Source organism: Nomia melanderi, chromosome 4 (genome assembly GCF_051020985.1).
Source record: "Nomia melanderi isolate GNS246 chromosome 4, iyNomMela1, whole genome shotgun sequence".
NCBI lineage: Eukaryota > Metazoa > Arthropoda > Insecta > Hymenoptera > Halictidae > Nomia > Nomia melanderi.
This window is the reverse complement of record NC_135002.1, coordinates 3,854,575-3,870,221: the sequence shown is the minus strand read 5'-3', so window position 1 is coordinate 3,870,221 and position 15,647 is coordinate 3,854,575. Positions and strand designations below refer to the sequence as shown.

General features: G+C 41.9%; 1 protein-coding gene across 2 annotated transcripts in view; it reads left to right on the top strand.

Annotated features, from left to right (window-relative positions):
- Positions 1–15,390, top strand: part of Cerk (Ceramide kinase) — a 37,050-nt gene extending 21,660 nt beyond the window's left edge. For both annotated transcript variants that reach the window (XM_031991866.2, XM_031991867.2), the window contains 7 exons: positions 248–499; positions 6,703–6,896; positions 7,768–8,143; positions 8,879–9,031; positions 9,100–9,296; positions 10,009–10,178; positions 11,000–15,390. In XM_031991866.2, coding sequence (XP_031847726.1) covers positions 248–499; positions 6,703–6,896; positions 7,768–8,143; positions 8,879–9,031; positions 9,100–9,296; positions 10,009–10,178; positions 11,000–11,075 — 1,418 coding nt within the window. In that variant the 3' untranslated portion in view covers positions 11,076–15,390. The remainder of the gene's footprint in view (positions 1–247; positions 500–6,702; positions 6,897–7,767; positions 8,144–8,878; positions 9,032–9,099; positions 9,297–10,008; positions 10,179–10,999) is intronic.
- Positions 15,391–15,647: the final 257 nt, after the last annotated feature.

Here is a 15,647-nt window from a genome sequence, read left to right as displayed (position 1 = left end):
TAATGCAGTATTCACTTTTCATTAATTAATATGTAGAGTTATTTCCATGAACTTCGATTAGAATTTCCTGTACTTCTAAATAAAAGACACTATATTTGTATACTGTCAGATTGGCTGTTATCTTCGTTCTATATTGAAAAATATAAGTTGCGCTAAAGACCAGTCGTTTGACTGGTAGGAATAGTGTTAAACGATCTTCTTTTCCAACCCCGATGGGCTGAAAATGAACCGCGTTTTTAATTTCCAGCAAGATGGACGTTACCCATGTCGGACGTGTTAGCCGTGCGCTACGGGGATGATTGGATACCCGGGGTGAACGTGAAAGAGAAACAGCCGCCGACCTCGCCCACCTCGCCGACCGTCTGCCCGACGAATTTCATTTTGCACTACGCAGTTCGTGGACCAAAGAATAAATGGAGCCATCACAGTGTCACTATGAGTCATACGGATCCAAGGCAAGTCGCCTCATGGGTCAAGACCATACGAAATTACCTCATGGGTGAGTCTTTCTCTCCTACAATCACTTTCGCGCTATGTTTGGTCGCTTCAAGTTCGCCTCCGGTAACTCTATTCTTCCTCTTTATTCAGTTTATTAAATTCCTTATCAGGTAATAACGATATATTCCAATCAATTTTTCCTTCAATTGAAATTTACTCGACGGTAACTGCATCAATTGCATCGATTGCAACTAGATATTCACTGCACTCGAATAAATGTCAATTGAAAGAAAAATTGAAATTTATTCACTGCATTCGAATAAATGTCAATTGAAAGAGAAATTGATTAATATATCATTATTAACAATAAATTTAGTAAATTTGATGTACTATTGTTATTATAAACGCACCATGTAAATGATTACAAAATCTCAGTCAAACTCACAAAACTCTACAGTAACTGTCTCGTCTCACAGTGCTCGCATTCTAAACGCCCGTCATCCTCCAGTTAAATAAGTTTATCTCAACAACAAACACGCGATAACTAGATTAAGAAAGAAACGTACTCGACGAAGGAGTAGATCGACATTCGCACCGTTCACCCCAAGAAGCCAAGAAACTTCCGAGGAAACTGGAAGTTCCGAGTCGGTCGAAAGTTCCCGTTGTAACCGTTCATACCGAGTTCACGCGTCTTTCCTCCGCCCCCAGCCCCGTGGAAAGGTGCTCGAATCGATGGAGAAGGTGCGAGGCACCGGCACGTGCTAAAAATACCACCTGGAAAAGCGCGAAACGATGGCAGAAGTAGATGAAAGTTGAATCGGAATTAGGGTACGCGTACGACGCTGTACTTACGGCGGATCGGTTGAATAATTAACCCTTTGCACTTATTTCCACCGATTTCCTGTAGTGAAGCTATAAAGTTTGGTATTCAATATTATACTTCGTATAATGCATCAATGAAAATTAATTTAAACGGTTACTGAATAACGTTTAGAAAATTTCATCCATCGAATTGACGAGCTCCGTAAATCCAGCGTTAAACATTTTCAATCGACGCCATCTTACGAATTACAATTTTCAAGTAATTCGGACGCTCCGTTCGTCGGTGACTACCGTGACAGTTAGTGTTAATAATAAACGCGTTAAAAATAAATGCAGGCAGTTTGATGAAATATTTTCCGAGGTACAGGTTTGAAGTAATCGTAACTACAGAGAGTACGTTAGATTTCGTTCAAATAGATTTCTATTTGTTTCGTTTCATTCGAGTCGTTTCATGTTCGTGGTATGTTGATTGTGAAATATATTTATTGGAAGTGCAGATTAATTAAGCGTTCGTTGAGAGATCTTTAAACATCGGTTGTTGATTTTCGCAAGATTACTGGATAAGACGGTCGGAGAGATACCCGTGATACCAGAGTTTTAATTAGAGTTTTGTAAATAAATCAATCCGATTTTTCGATGGAACACGATCGGCTCGCGCTGACTTTCGAGTTTTTTGTTATTGTTACGCGATGCTCGGTTTATCGAGCGGCGGCGCGCCGCGCGAATCGGTAGAAAGGATTAATCATAGCGCATGTAGAACTGGGTCGTTGGTTACGGATCAAGGCTGCGCGGCTGAGGTACACGGTTTTTAATGTCCCGTAAAAAAAAAATACAAAGAATTGAGAAACAAGAGAGTTTCAGCTGCAACTGAGGCCATTCGAGCTACTCGAGCGGTTCTCTCGGTGCGCAAGGTCTCGATAATTAAAGTACGTCCATGATTGCAACATCCGCGATTATTCTGAAATGTAATTGGATTTCGCGAACGAACTCTCGTCGGTGGGAACTTCGGGTAATTTCTGAAAATGTTGAAAGCAACGAAAAATCATTTCAGACCTTTGATGTTCGCTTCGATCGACGTTACCTCGTACAATTTCACATTATTCATTATTTCGCGTGCATCGGATTCCTGCGTTACATTGAAATTTCATTCGTACCAAGCGTTTCCGCTTTAATCACTTCCATTCCGATAAAATTGATTCGCTTAAGGCGAGTCGTTACAAGCGGAACGTTCGCGATTTCGTTTAAATTAAAACCGTCACGTTTTCCCATAAATAAATAAATAAATAAATAAACCGGTAACACAGGAACGCGCAACTGCTTGTGTTCGCGTGTTCGAGCGAACAACGAAGTAATATCAATGTTAATAGCGATAGCAGCGGTCGCTAAAAATATTCAAAAAGTAGTTCCGTCGAGCTCGGAATTATTAAAGGCAGTTCGTTACCATGTTATCGCTTTGACAGTCGCTTTTATCATGGAAAAGCATTACAGCCAGGCACTGGGCGAATCCGCGGAACGAAACCTGCGCGTCGAGGCCACCGATGGCACACCTCGAAGGATTTATTAGGTATTTATGCTCGAACATTCCGGAAATTTTCTGCTTCGAGCAATTTTTTCGTCTTTCATCGTCTTTGTTTCCCTTGCCGCATTGTGCGGCTGATTGTGGACAAAACTCCCAAATTCGATTATTCGCATAATGAAAATTGAAGATTACCAATGTTGCTAAGTAGTCCTTGCTACACTGAATGATCTTCATTCGAAAAATACAAATTTTCTGCAAACAAATCCCGTTTCTCCATTTATATAACGTTGGAATCGAAACGCAAGATATCCATTATCATTGAGAAAACTGCATAATATCTCCACAGTGTGAACAAAAATAAAACCATCGTACATTCGGCTCTATGCCTTAGAATTTTCGTCTGAAGCATTTGTTTGCATCGCTCGTGCTCTTCAAGTTATTGAATTTTATCCAGGAAACGGCCGCTGCGCGCCGCGACAAGAGACTGCCGTTTCGCGCCCGAGGCGAGCGACTTTTACGTCATCCTCATTCAAGGGGGTAGCCGACGAGAGAAAAAGGGGCACGTAACCACTCGGCCGTGTGCCGCGTTGCACACGTGCAGTTTTTGTTGGCCAAATAAGGAGCTATTTCGGTCTGGCGCCTTTGAACACACCGGCATTCTTCGGCCGCTTTCGTCAGGGCCGATGGAAATTCCGGGAAAAATGATGATAAGACAGATTACGCGTTAACTGGGCACCGTTCATGTATTATGCAAAGTCAACTGCGCTCGAGTGTCATGGTTCAAACATTTGAAATGAAAATCAGGTTCGGGATATTTAACGAGACTTTTCGCTCACGTTTTTCTGCGGGTTTTTTCGGGGATTCTTTGTGAGCACGTTTTTACGAGAGACGGTTAATAAGTTGTTAATATTAGTTTAGGGACATGTTCAATATTGGTATATTGAACTTGGTGTTTTAAGATAGTGATGCATTGATGAGTCAGTATTCTAAAATATTGATAAACGTCGAAATTGACATATTAACCCTTTGCAGATGTTGACGTTTTCGAGATCAAACTCTCATATTTCGAATACTGAGTCAAGAGAATGATTTAATAACTCAAACAGCAAGGGATCAGTGCATAGTTTCCTTTTTCTCTACTGTTTAAGCATACTAGATATAATTTCGCCTAATCTGCTGAAGGTTTTGTACTTTGAAGAATCTTCGTCAAAGGGTTAAAATGACTGGAATTCGAGGTTATGTTTCTAATAAGTTTTATGTTCGCGACGAAATTAGAATGTTTGAACTTTCTTAGAAACGTTACCTACCGATTTATAACTGTTACGTAAAGATTACGCGAAATTGTTCTACTCTGAATATTTGGAATTTTGCGAATGCAGAGGTTATATTCCAGCCGAGCACACCTACTAGCCCCAACTCGGGTGTACGTTCATCTCGATCTAGATCTGACCCTGCCCTAACAGATATCTGATTTGGGCGTAACCCAGATTAAATTGTATCGTATATGACGTGCCTAACGCCGGGCTGACTCAATAAGCACTTGACCTAACACAAAATTGTATCGTTGGACCTTGAATTTCATTAGAACGCTGCTCTCCGATTCTCTAAAACGAATTCACCTTTGTAATAAGCGTGTCCCATAAATCTGCGCGTATTCGTCCCGATTGAAATGTAAATCCTTGAAAAGTACAACGTCGAGTATCGAGTCTCACCGGGAGTGCAATAAAATCGCGAGCACGAGCGGCACCAATCAGCGATAAAACACAATGAGATTCATACGCAATCGGTTACGGCGATTTCGATCGTCGTTATAAAATCCACGGGACCCGGGCATCTTTTATTCACGAGGAACGGCGAGACCCCACGCGATAATTGTTAAATATTTTCATTCCGAAATTCCTCGATGCATTTTATCGGCGACCAGGCGTCAACGCTGGAATTTATCGCAGCGAGTTTTCGTGCCTGCGATGAAAAAAAGAGAAAAAAAGAAAATTCACGACGCAGTATTTCGAGAACGTTAGATCGCGAAGCATCCGAGGAATTTTAACGACTATTTAGCGGAGAGGCGCGCATCACCAGGAATAAAACTACCTGTTCATCCGAACGACAACAGGATAACCGTCCGTCGCGTCGGATTTCTTTCTCTCTCCTTTTATTTTTTTGCTCACTCTCTTCTAAACGATTCGCCGGCGTAGAATCGTCCGAATGATAAAACAATCTCGAGCGAACCGGTTTCGCCGATCGATTCCACGTGATTCGAGTGCCGGGAGCCAAGGTCACGGTCGATACTTCAAACAATCCGCCCCCGGGCACAAAGGCTTGGCAAACTGGACGAACTCTTGTTTACTCGAGCATTATCGTGGGATTGTCAAAAAATATCAGCTTCCAGGGTTATCTGTCCGTTTTTGCATTCGCGGAGGATTTTTTCGATGAATAATTCATGTTCAGATCGAAGGAAGGTTTGTCTTATCCGTTTCTTGCTTGGACAATCGTTTTTACAATCTTTTTTTCAATCAGGAATTATGTAAGAGTGCGACATTTGTCGAAGGATTGTTTAGAAATGTGAAAACTGCAGATTTTCGTATGACATTATCGTTGTTTCTCATTTTTTCCTGTGCAAAGGGCTTGAAAGGTCTAACGGGTTCGTTATTATAATAATAGTAGCGATATTTCTTTGATAGGATAAACCTCTTGATACGCAACTTTCATGTAACAGTTAAAAAAGGCAGATAATATTTTTAAGAAAGTTCGAAGTTGCAATTCAAGTCTCGGTTAATTCCGGGAACGAGAAAATACATAAACATTTCTGTTTCAAGTAAAATCGAAGATAGACAAGCTAGTTAATTAGATATGTAGACGCATATGTAGATCGAGAGCGAATTAGCAGTCGCCGGAGACACTTTCACCGTAGGTCAGCGACGCCGTGTCACGCGGTTCGAGTAGAAAGGCCCGTTTCATCTGCAACGGAAAAGTATGCTGATCATGGAAAATTGGTGGAAACGCGGAGCATTCGGAGCTACTGGGCCTCCAGAAATGTTAAAACTCTACAAATCTAAATGCTTCGCGAGTCTCTGAAAAACTCAGAAGCTAAATAATAAAAACTCACACTAAACTTTGCAAAATTCACAGATCTAAAGATCGAAATTCTCTGTGTTTCAAATAAAACAAAATTCTAATTATCTAGGTCACGTTTCCTGTCTACAACCAATATGTCTACATAGAAGCTACTATAGCCTCCGCAATTCCTAAACATTTCAGAAGCTAATCAATCGCAACTTACCCTCCTATCTTCCAAAATCACGAGAAACGAGTCTATAAACCAAGATTCTTATCAATAATTCCCAAAATTCCCAAAAATCCGCAAAGTTCATGTCCCGGACTCCAAACAACTACCATCCAACATCAACAAAATAGAATGAACCTCGAAAAATCTCAGAAGATCCACGAACCTACCAGTGAACATCCCCTAGAACCTCAAAAAATCGATGCCACGGTATCAGCGAGAAGCGTACAAACTCTCGAGGCATCTTAAAAGTAGAAGGACAGCTCGGTACGTACCGGGAGGCCATTAAACGGCGTTATCGTCCGCTCTAATCAATCTAAACAGCCCATCGGTTCAATTACTTTCGCTCCGGGGGAAACGTTGTCGAACGGAAACACAATCGGGCCTGGTTCTTTGTCGCGCGCGTAACGCAATCTCCTTGAAAACTGGCCTCTTGGGAGAACGAGTGGCTGCAGTATTGATCTAGGTTCGCTCTCGCCTGCAGTTACGGTTTCGAGGAAAAAGCCGTGGAATTCCGTTCCCTGCGAAAAATCAATAGAGCAAGGATGCTTTGACATGCGTGCGTGCGTGCGTGGGTGCCTGAGTATGTGTGTGCGCGCGTGAAAAATCGGAATACGAGGATTACGGATGTCGTTTCTAGGTCTGACGCACCGACCCAGAAAGATTCTGTTGTTTGTCAACCCTTTCGGCGGGAAGAAGAAAGGGCCGAAGATTTGGGAGAAAGACGTGCAGCCGTTGATGACCATCGCGGGCATCGAGACGAAGATGTTGGTCACGGAACGTGTCGGGCACGCACGCGACACGCTTCTAACGGCTGACCTGAGCGACTTCCATGTAAGAGTTTTATAATTAGATTGAGGACGTTTACGTGATTACCTGGTTTTTCTGGGGAGGCTTTCGCGAGCCTGTGTCAGGGACTTTTTAAAGAGGGAAATATGGACTTGAGGGTGTTGGTAGAATTTCTGTTGTAGTTGGTGTATTATAAAGTTTTGGTTTGTTTCGTGGAAGAGAAGTGATTATTTAGGTTCTAATGTTTAGCGAAGACTGTGGTTGTGAGATTGAAATTAATTTGATTAGTGCTTTGGTAGTTTGGTATTTTGGTAGCTTAGTAATTTAGTAGCTTGTTATTTTGGTAGTTTGTTACTTTGGTGGCTTGTTATTTTGGTAGCTTGTTACTTTGGTAGTTTGTTACTTTGGTGGCTTGTTATTTTGGTAGCTTGTTACTTTGGTAGCTTGGTGGTTTGGTAGATTGGTACTTTGGTAGCTTGTTACTTTGGTAGCTTGGTACTTTGGTAGCTTAGTAATTTAGTAGCTTGTTACTTTGGTAGTTTCTTACTTTGGTAGCTTGTTATTTTGGTAGCTTGGTACTTTGGTAGCTTAGTACTTTGGTAGCTTGTTATTTGGTAGCTTATTACTTTGGTAGTTTGTTACTTTGGTAGCTTGTTACTTTGGTAGCTTGTTACTTTGGTAGTTTAGTGCTTTGGTAGCTTGGTACTTCTATATCACGTTATTTTGATAGCTAGATACTTTAGTTCCCAAATCAAAGTAATTTAATCCAACGTCCACTTCGAAACTCCTTGCGTCAGATCAATCTTTAAAACACTGTCACATCCGCATAACTCAAACATCGCCGAAAAACTAAGAATTCTCGAGCCCTGATAAAAACCGAATTTCCTCGAAAGAGAAATTGAATACCGTGTTGCAGGCGATAGTGTGCATCGGCGGGGACGGTACCTTGGCAGAGGTGATAAACGGTCTGGTCCTGAGGACGACGAAGGAGCAGCAGATCGACGCGAACGACCCGGAGGTCAGGCTGCCCACTCCCCCGTTGCCGATTGGCGTGATACCGAGCGGTAGCACCGACACGATAGCGTACAGCCTCCACGGGACGACCGACGTGCAGACCGCCGCGATACATATCATTTTTGGCGACAGCACCGGCCTCGATATTTCCTCCGTGCACAACGACCAGAACCTCCTCAGGCTCTACGCCAGCGTTCTCAGCTATGGGTATCTCGGGGACGTGATCCGGGACAGCGAGAAATTCAGGTGGATGGGCCCTCAGAGATACGACTACTCCGGTGAGTGGATCGAGTCGACCCGCTCGCATGAATCTTCCTTATCTTTTATTTATTCCAACTTTTATTACATCGTCCTTCATTTCTTCAACGCTCTTTCCACCGAACCTGTCAGAAGGCACTTTCGAAATTTTCATTTAAAATTACTCTCTCACTCGAGAAGTGACTCTCACTTATCAATTGATTTCATACAGTAAAATTATAAAATTTGATACTTAATACACTAGGTTTACGGAACGCGTCAATTTGACGCAGATTGAACTTTATAAACATTGTTTGGTATATGTTTCAATCGGTTTTCGTTGATCCAATTACACGAATATGAATCCTGATTTCTACATCTACGATTTCTAAAATCTAAATGAACGAATATCAACTTCCCTAGGAACAATAGAATAAACTGTACAATAATTGCTCGTAAATCTAGTGTTAAACTTCGTGCAATGCATCAATTTAAGAGATATTCAAACAAAATAGATTATCCCTCGATGTAAGTGTGATTTCGAGTTAGTTTCACAAAATATCCTCTCTATCTCGTCAGAAGACGTTGAAATATTTCTAATGTTAACGTCTAATAGTTAACCTTTTTCGGACGAACGTCACTGTAGCGAGACCAGATGTTCATGTTTGCAACGCTAAGTCGTTTGATGACGTTCTACAGGATTTTATGTTTCAGTGTTTTCTGATATGTTCTAAATTAGAATGCAATTGTAAAATCATCGACCGATTCTGTTGCAGGCTTTAAGAAAATCCTCGCGAATAAAGGCTACGAAGGTGAAATTCAGCTACTGTCCGACCCCTGCCACCCGGCGACGAGTACAAGATGTACGAAAAATTGCAGCAGGTGTTTGCAACATATGCACAATAGTGTACCAGACAAAGAAATATCCAGTGAGCAGTCAATCTTCATTGTGAAGTCAATTTATACGAGAATGTTCCGATTAACGTCATTCTTTCAGGATGGGTGACTGTCAGAGGGAAATTCTTCATGGTGAACGGTGCTAATCTGGCCTGTGCCTGCTCCAGGAGTCCCATGGGATTCAGCCCCCACTGTCACGTCGGTGACGGTTGCGTCGACGTGATTTTGGTCCGTCACACTTCCCTGTTCAATAATATTAGAATGTTGCTCAGGCTGTCCAGTAAACAGAAAACCCTGGTATGTAAAATGTGAACATGTAGAATTGTTAATCGTTGGTTCATTAATTAAATTAGATTAGATTTTTTCTTATTTTAATAGATGATACAATATACTAGTGTAGTTGTACTAGGTATTGATGAATTCTAGTCGTAATTTAAATCTAACTTGCAAGTTACTTCAGTCGATAATTATGATAATTAACACTTTGCACTCGAGAGGTGACTCACTCGTCACTTGATTTTATACAGTAAAACTAAAACTTGATATTTAATATTATATTTCCTATAATGCATCATTTTGAGAAATATTCAAATAAAATAGACTTAGTTTCACAAAATATCGATTTTATCTCATCGGAAAGTGTTCAAATATTTCTAGTGAAAAACTTCCGAGTGCAAAGGGTTAACCCTTTGCGGACGAATGTCGTCATTTTGAGATCAAACTTCCATATTTGGAATACCAAGTCGCAAACAAATGATTTAACTATTCGAACAGCAAGAGATCAGTGCACAGTTTCCTTATTCTCTATGATTTAAGTATTCAGCGTTTAATTTAGCAGAATCTGCGAAAGGTTTCGTGTACTAAAAACAATCTTCCGCAAAGGGTTAAGTTACACGATCGCGTCTGAAATATTCTCGACATCGTCTGAAGGCAAACAAACGTATTATGAATCTCGGCTCGGGAAACTTCGGATCAATGTCGATTGACTGGCCCTGTTTATTGTTTCAAGTACGATCTTCCGTTCGTCGAGGTGTACAGAGCGAGAGAGTTCACATTCCGGGCAATGCCCACGATGCACATGCAGTCCGAAAGTCAGCTGAACAGCAGCTACATGAAATCCAGCCTGAGCGTGTGGAACTGCGACGGCGAGGTGATCAATAACTCGAACGTGAAAATCAGGTAAACAGGATTGAAAGTGTCTGCGGCGTGCTTATAGACCACTCACCTTTCTCGACGCTGAACATTTCCACGCAAACGCCGTGATTCTGATTACCTGGAAGTCAACTGAGAAATTAGAAAAATTGCCTCGCGGAGATATCGTTTAGTTCAGTGAAAGTACTCAGAATGTGCAGTGCTTCGCGTCCAGTTGACTTTCTTGTCGAACATCTGCGCAGAAACATCGTGTCCCCGTTAATTAAACATAAATAATTAGAAAAATTGTGTCGTAAAAATCATGTCTAATCAACTTAAAATATTTAGTTCTTACAGCAATATTTCACTAATGTTTCTAGTTATTAAATGGTAACAAATAATAAATTACAAAAGGTAACTAAAAAATACAGAAGTAGATAAATTATTTGAATGGGATCATCGGTGACCCCCAAACAAATTGAGTTACTACAGTTCACTCAATTGAACGATGATTACTTGAAAACATTTCTATATTATAAATAACGCTACCTAACGCGATGACGTACAGCTAGAACGTGCTAATAATAATGCAATTCAATCGAATAATTCAATACTATATTTTCTCCATTTTGTGTATTCTACTCTATAAAATCGTGCGGCATTCAACGTGTCAAAATTATGTAGTTTTCAAAATATTTCACTTTTCTCGTCAAATATCTATAGCCAAATATCGCTTACACCGTTCATAAATAAATAAAATACAAAAGAATCGATACAGGAAGTATTATCTAATACACCATGAATATTTCATTCTCACGATAATGAATCCAATGGAATCGATGTAAAAGTCAGTCACGGTCTGTTCACAGGGTACACTGCCAACTAGTGAACGTGTTCACGAGACGATCCCAAGAACCAGTTCACGAGCGGACCTGTTTCTGTTAATGGCGAGCCGGCCGACGGTCCGTATCACCGGCGTCCCATGAAACAACAGAGAAAAATGCCGCGGCGCTACCACGGAACACGATGGCATTGCAATCGCATAGTTCCTTCGACTTGCCCCAACCGCGCGCCGCGTGGCAACAATCGAATCGCTCGTTCCTCCCCGCCGCCGTTCGAATTCAGCGGCTCGGAGATCCGACAGCTTGAGCATTTTGCGAATCGAATCGCTGGGAAACTTCCTTCAAGCCTCTAGAACCGAAAGACCGCCAACTTAGACGCCCGGAAGCTTCTGAAACTCGAAAATTAGAAATTCGAAAAATAAGAACATGGAGGATTCGAAGAATTTTGAAAGGAATTATGAAGAAACGGAGATTCGAGGATCAGAGATCTACAAATTTGGAGATCTCAGCGTTCGGAGATCGTAAAATTGAGAAACTCGAAGGCCTACGAGCATCTGAACATCCAATCGAAATCTCCAATTTCCAGCAAGCTTCCTAAGTTAGAAAAACTACGAAACGAAAGTTAATCGAAGGATTAAAGCGTCCAACAAGCGTCGAACTCAGAAATTTCAAAATCCTCCAACTAGAAATTGCGCGATTCTCAAGTCGGCACAGTTGAAAATGTGCCCTTAAATTAGAGGTCGTAAGATTCGTCGGTCAGAGTTGAAAATTTAGAAGCTTCAAAGTTCCCAGAGCTAGATACTCGAAAGCTAGGACACGAAGACTCTAGAACCGAGCACCGACAGCTCTGGCGCGTATTCGAGTGGTTCACAGGAGCCGAAAGTAGCCCAGGAGAGCTGCGAGGAGACTAGCGAGTTCGCGAGGCCCGAGATTGCAGGCGCGTCTGTCCGCGAACGGATCATTCCAGTGAGACCAACGGGGAACACGAACTTCGAGCTCGAAACGTTAACGAACACGAAGGAAAAGCTGCGTCCGACGGTCTCGGGCCAGAGAATTTCGTTTTGCGTTCGCACGGAGCTCGGCCAACGTTTTCTTTCATTTCGCTCAACGGTCTTAGACTCCAGCCAGAGACAAAGATGGCTGCAACGCGAACATTCCGTCGCGGATGTTTCCGATCGCGGCTCATTTGAGAGACGGCGCACTGAGTCACGGAGTCCTTCGGAGTTCTCTCGGATCGTCGGACAAAAAATATTTTTCTAAAAAGGTCACTGAACATTCGATTGATTAAGGATCTTCGTCGTAGAATGTAAATTAAGAGAACGAGGAAACGGAAATTGGGGCAATTCATCGATCGTTTGGGGTAAGAGACCGAGAGATCGAGGAGGGTCAAGTGACTCAATGTGCTCGAGGATGTTTGTATCAATACGACCGGCGTTTTTCCGGTCGATTCTCTCGGCACGCGACGCGTTTTCGTACTTAACGCGAGACTCGCGACGCGATTCGGTGCACGGAGGGATTACTGTGTCGCGTACGATATTCCGGAGGATCTAGTATTCGCTTAAGTTCGATGGAGTGTATAGTTTGAGTAGCCGTTATCCTCCAGACGCTCGGTTTTAGTTTCGCCTCGTTTCGTGGAGGTGTGTGGAGAGGTTTGAGACACGCGAGTGGTGTGATATTGTTTTGCGGAGTCCGAGAGAGTTACTTCAGGTTGTGCTCGAGTGATTTCTGACCTGTTCGGATGTGTTTGGCAGCTTCAAACGGCTTCAAACAGCTTCAAACATCCGCAAACGCGCTTCTACGATGAATTTTAAAACCTCAGAATAAACTTCCACGAGCTTCAAATGATTTCCGACGCGTGAACGTTTGAATGACGTTGAAGTTTCTTCAAGTTTGACGACGTTTAGAGTCTCTAGAACCGTCGAACGAGCTCGATGCGCGTCGAGAATAGTATCGAGAGCTTCCGAAGTCATTTAGAACCGCCCGAAGGCGATGGAAATAGTTCAGAAGCGATTCAAACGCGTTCAAACACGTCAGACACCCGAGCGCCGAGCAGAAATTACGTCTTCGACGGTATTAGAGTAGCAATATCTTCTTTAGCACGCCTAAGACAGTCAATCAGCGTGTAAAAACGAGACATGTAACGTAGGATTACGCTCGCGCGAGTCAGCCGGCTGTTTAGCGCTTTAAGTATAGACTCGAGCGCGGAGAGTATTTTTGGTCGAGGAACGATCGAGCGGCATTTACTTTTACCAAAAGTATTCCGACACGTATTTATTTTATTTAGGGCGTAGGGAGTCGAGCGAAACGCTTCGAAGCTCGATCGATTTATCCGCTATCGTCGATCCAAGACAGGGAAAGTAATTGAAAAGGGATTCGGAATTTACTTTTTTTCTTCTTCTTCTTCTTTTTCTTTATTGATCACCCGCTCTTTTCTCTTAAACGGCAATTTACAAAGACAAGTAGAAACGGTTTAGAGTTGAGTATCTTTTCGGGACAGGTTCCATTTCTAGTCCGTTCCGTTCGTGTCCACGGCAACGTAGAACGATTTCCGTCCTTGGTTTCCGGTTACCCGCTGCTCCGTCTATTTTCGTAGACCGGAAGAACCCCTTCGACGCTTCTTTTTAGGTAGGCTCCTCGCTGAGGCGAGTCGCGAGGTCCAACGAGGATTTTGATACACGGTTTTGTTGGGCAGGAAAATGTATCCGTCACATTCCTCTTCTTGTCGCTAGAACAACAATCGTAGAGACAGGATCAACGTTTCGAGAGATATTCGCGAGATCCATAGACGAATTCTATGACTCTGCACGGAGATCGAATTATTCGGATATTCTCGGAAGAATCGGAACGGTTCATACGAACGTTTTCGAATTACATTTGAAACTTGCTGGCTTCTCGATCTAATCTGCCGCTACGTCGCACTTTTCCGACTTTTAACACCGGAACTATCAAACTGATCGATCAACGCGTTCACACCGGTGTTTTCCACTCCCATTTGGCGAATTCTCGAAATTGATGAAAATATCGAAACGATCGATAAGTTAACCCTTAGCACTCCAGGTTGTTTTGTAATCAGCAACTGCAACTAATTTTTGTATTCCTAGCGAAAATTAGAAATGCAACATTTCTTCGATCTTTTATTTTCCTTAGCACAAAATTTGTGGAAAATCGAATAATTTTAGGGTAGTTTCTTCACGATTCATTAAAATGTTTAATATCATAACTGGTGCAATATTGGAGCCTAGTTCAAAGGGTTAATTCTCAACTGTATGGCAATGTTTTCTAATTACCAAACCATTTGAACCACATATTTCATGCTACCGTCTAACGAGCCATCAATAAAACTGTCTAACATGATATCCTACCGTGAGCCACCGGTGGTACACGTCGGCGTGAACGCGTTAGCGCGCACTCTAACGCGCAGATCTACCGAGATATCAATAAATATATCACTGCAACGTGCGGGGAAGGTGAAGTCGTTTAATTTCGCAAAGTTGGTAGTTCCAGCGTTAACGGAACATCAAACGAGCCGTCGCATTTCGTCCAACCGCATTTCTTACTTCACGTCTTAGATTGCTCAATAACGAAACATCTCCGTTTGCTCTACTGTCCACGGTCCTGCGGACGTTACTTCCGGTTGATGAGACACAAGGTACTTACCTCCCCTTCGCGTTCGATCGGGAGACTTTCCGTGCTGATTATCTTTCCCAATCGTCTCGAGTGAACGAAAGTTATCCATCCGAACGTATTTCAGACGAAATCCGTTGGACAATGTAATTTCCCTCGACGGAAATGAAATCTTGATTTCTCCTCGAAGAAACAGTCGTCCCCCTGTAAACTATCCCCCCCTATTTTATACATTGAAAATATTGTTTATTTAACACCGACCCGATGTGATCTCTGAATTTTGTAATTATTGTTACTGTTGTTATTATTATTATTATTATTATTATTATTAGTTTTATTATTATTCGCCGGAAGAAGTGTGTAAGATGAAAACTATTGTGTGAATAAAAGTTTAAGGACCACGGAAGGGTTGACGATTCAAGACTCGACGGAAAATTTAACGATTAGATAGAAGTTATTTTGTAGGGTCGTGTGTCCGCAGGTTGTACAGATTATACGCGCATACATATAAATATGTATATACATACATACGTACATACATGCATGCATGCACACATACATACATACATACATATATACATACATATATATATATATATACACACACATATATACATATATATACATATATTTTATTTACGACGTATTTATAGAGTGAGAACGCGCGGGTCCGCCGCGGTTACGTCACTTCCGGAGCGTGGCGCGCGTATTATTGTACTTGGAATTATTTTCGCAATGGTGCACCGAATGTCAACATGGCTGCGCATGATAATAAATTGTACTTCACTTTTTCAGCGGTCGTATCGATTTCAATACCACCCCTTATCGATAATGAACAATTGCAACCTGTTTCCACTACTTGGATGATTAACAGATTATAGTAAATAATAGATTGAAATTTTATAGAAATTATGAGATCTGTGTTAACACTAGGTTTACGGGCATTTGTTGTCTTCGTTCTATTATTTCTAAAAGAATCGATGCTCGTTTATTTAGACTGTGGAAACTGGAGATTTAATAGTAGGTAATTGGAGTATATGTCAGTGTGATC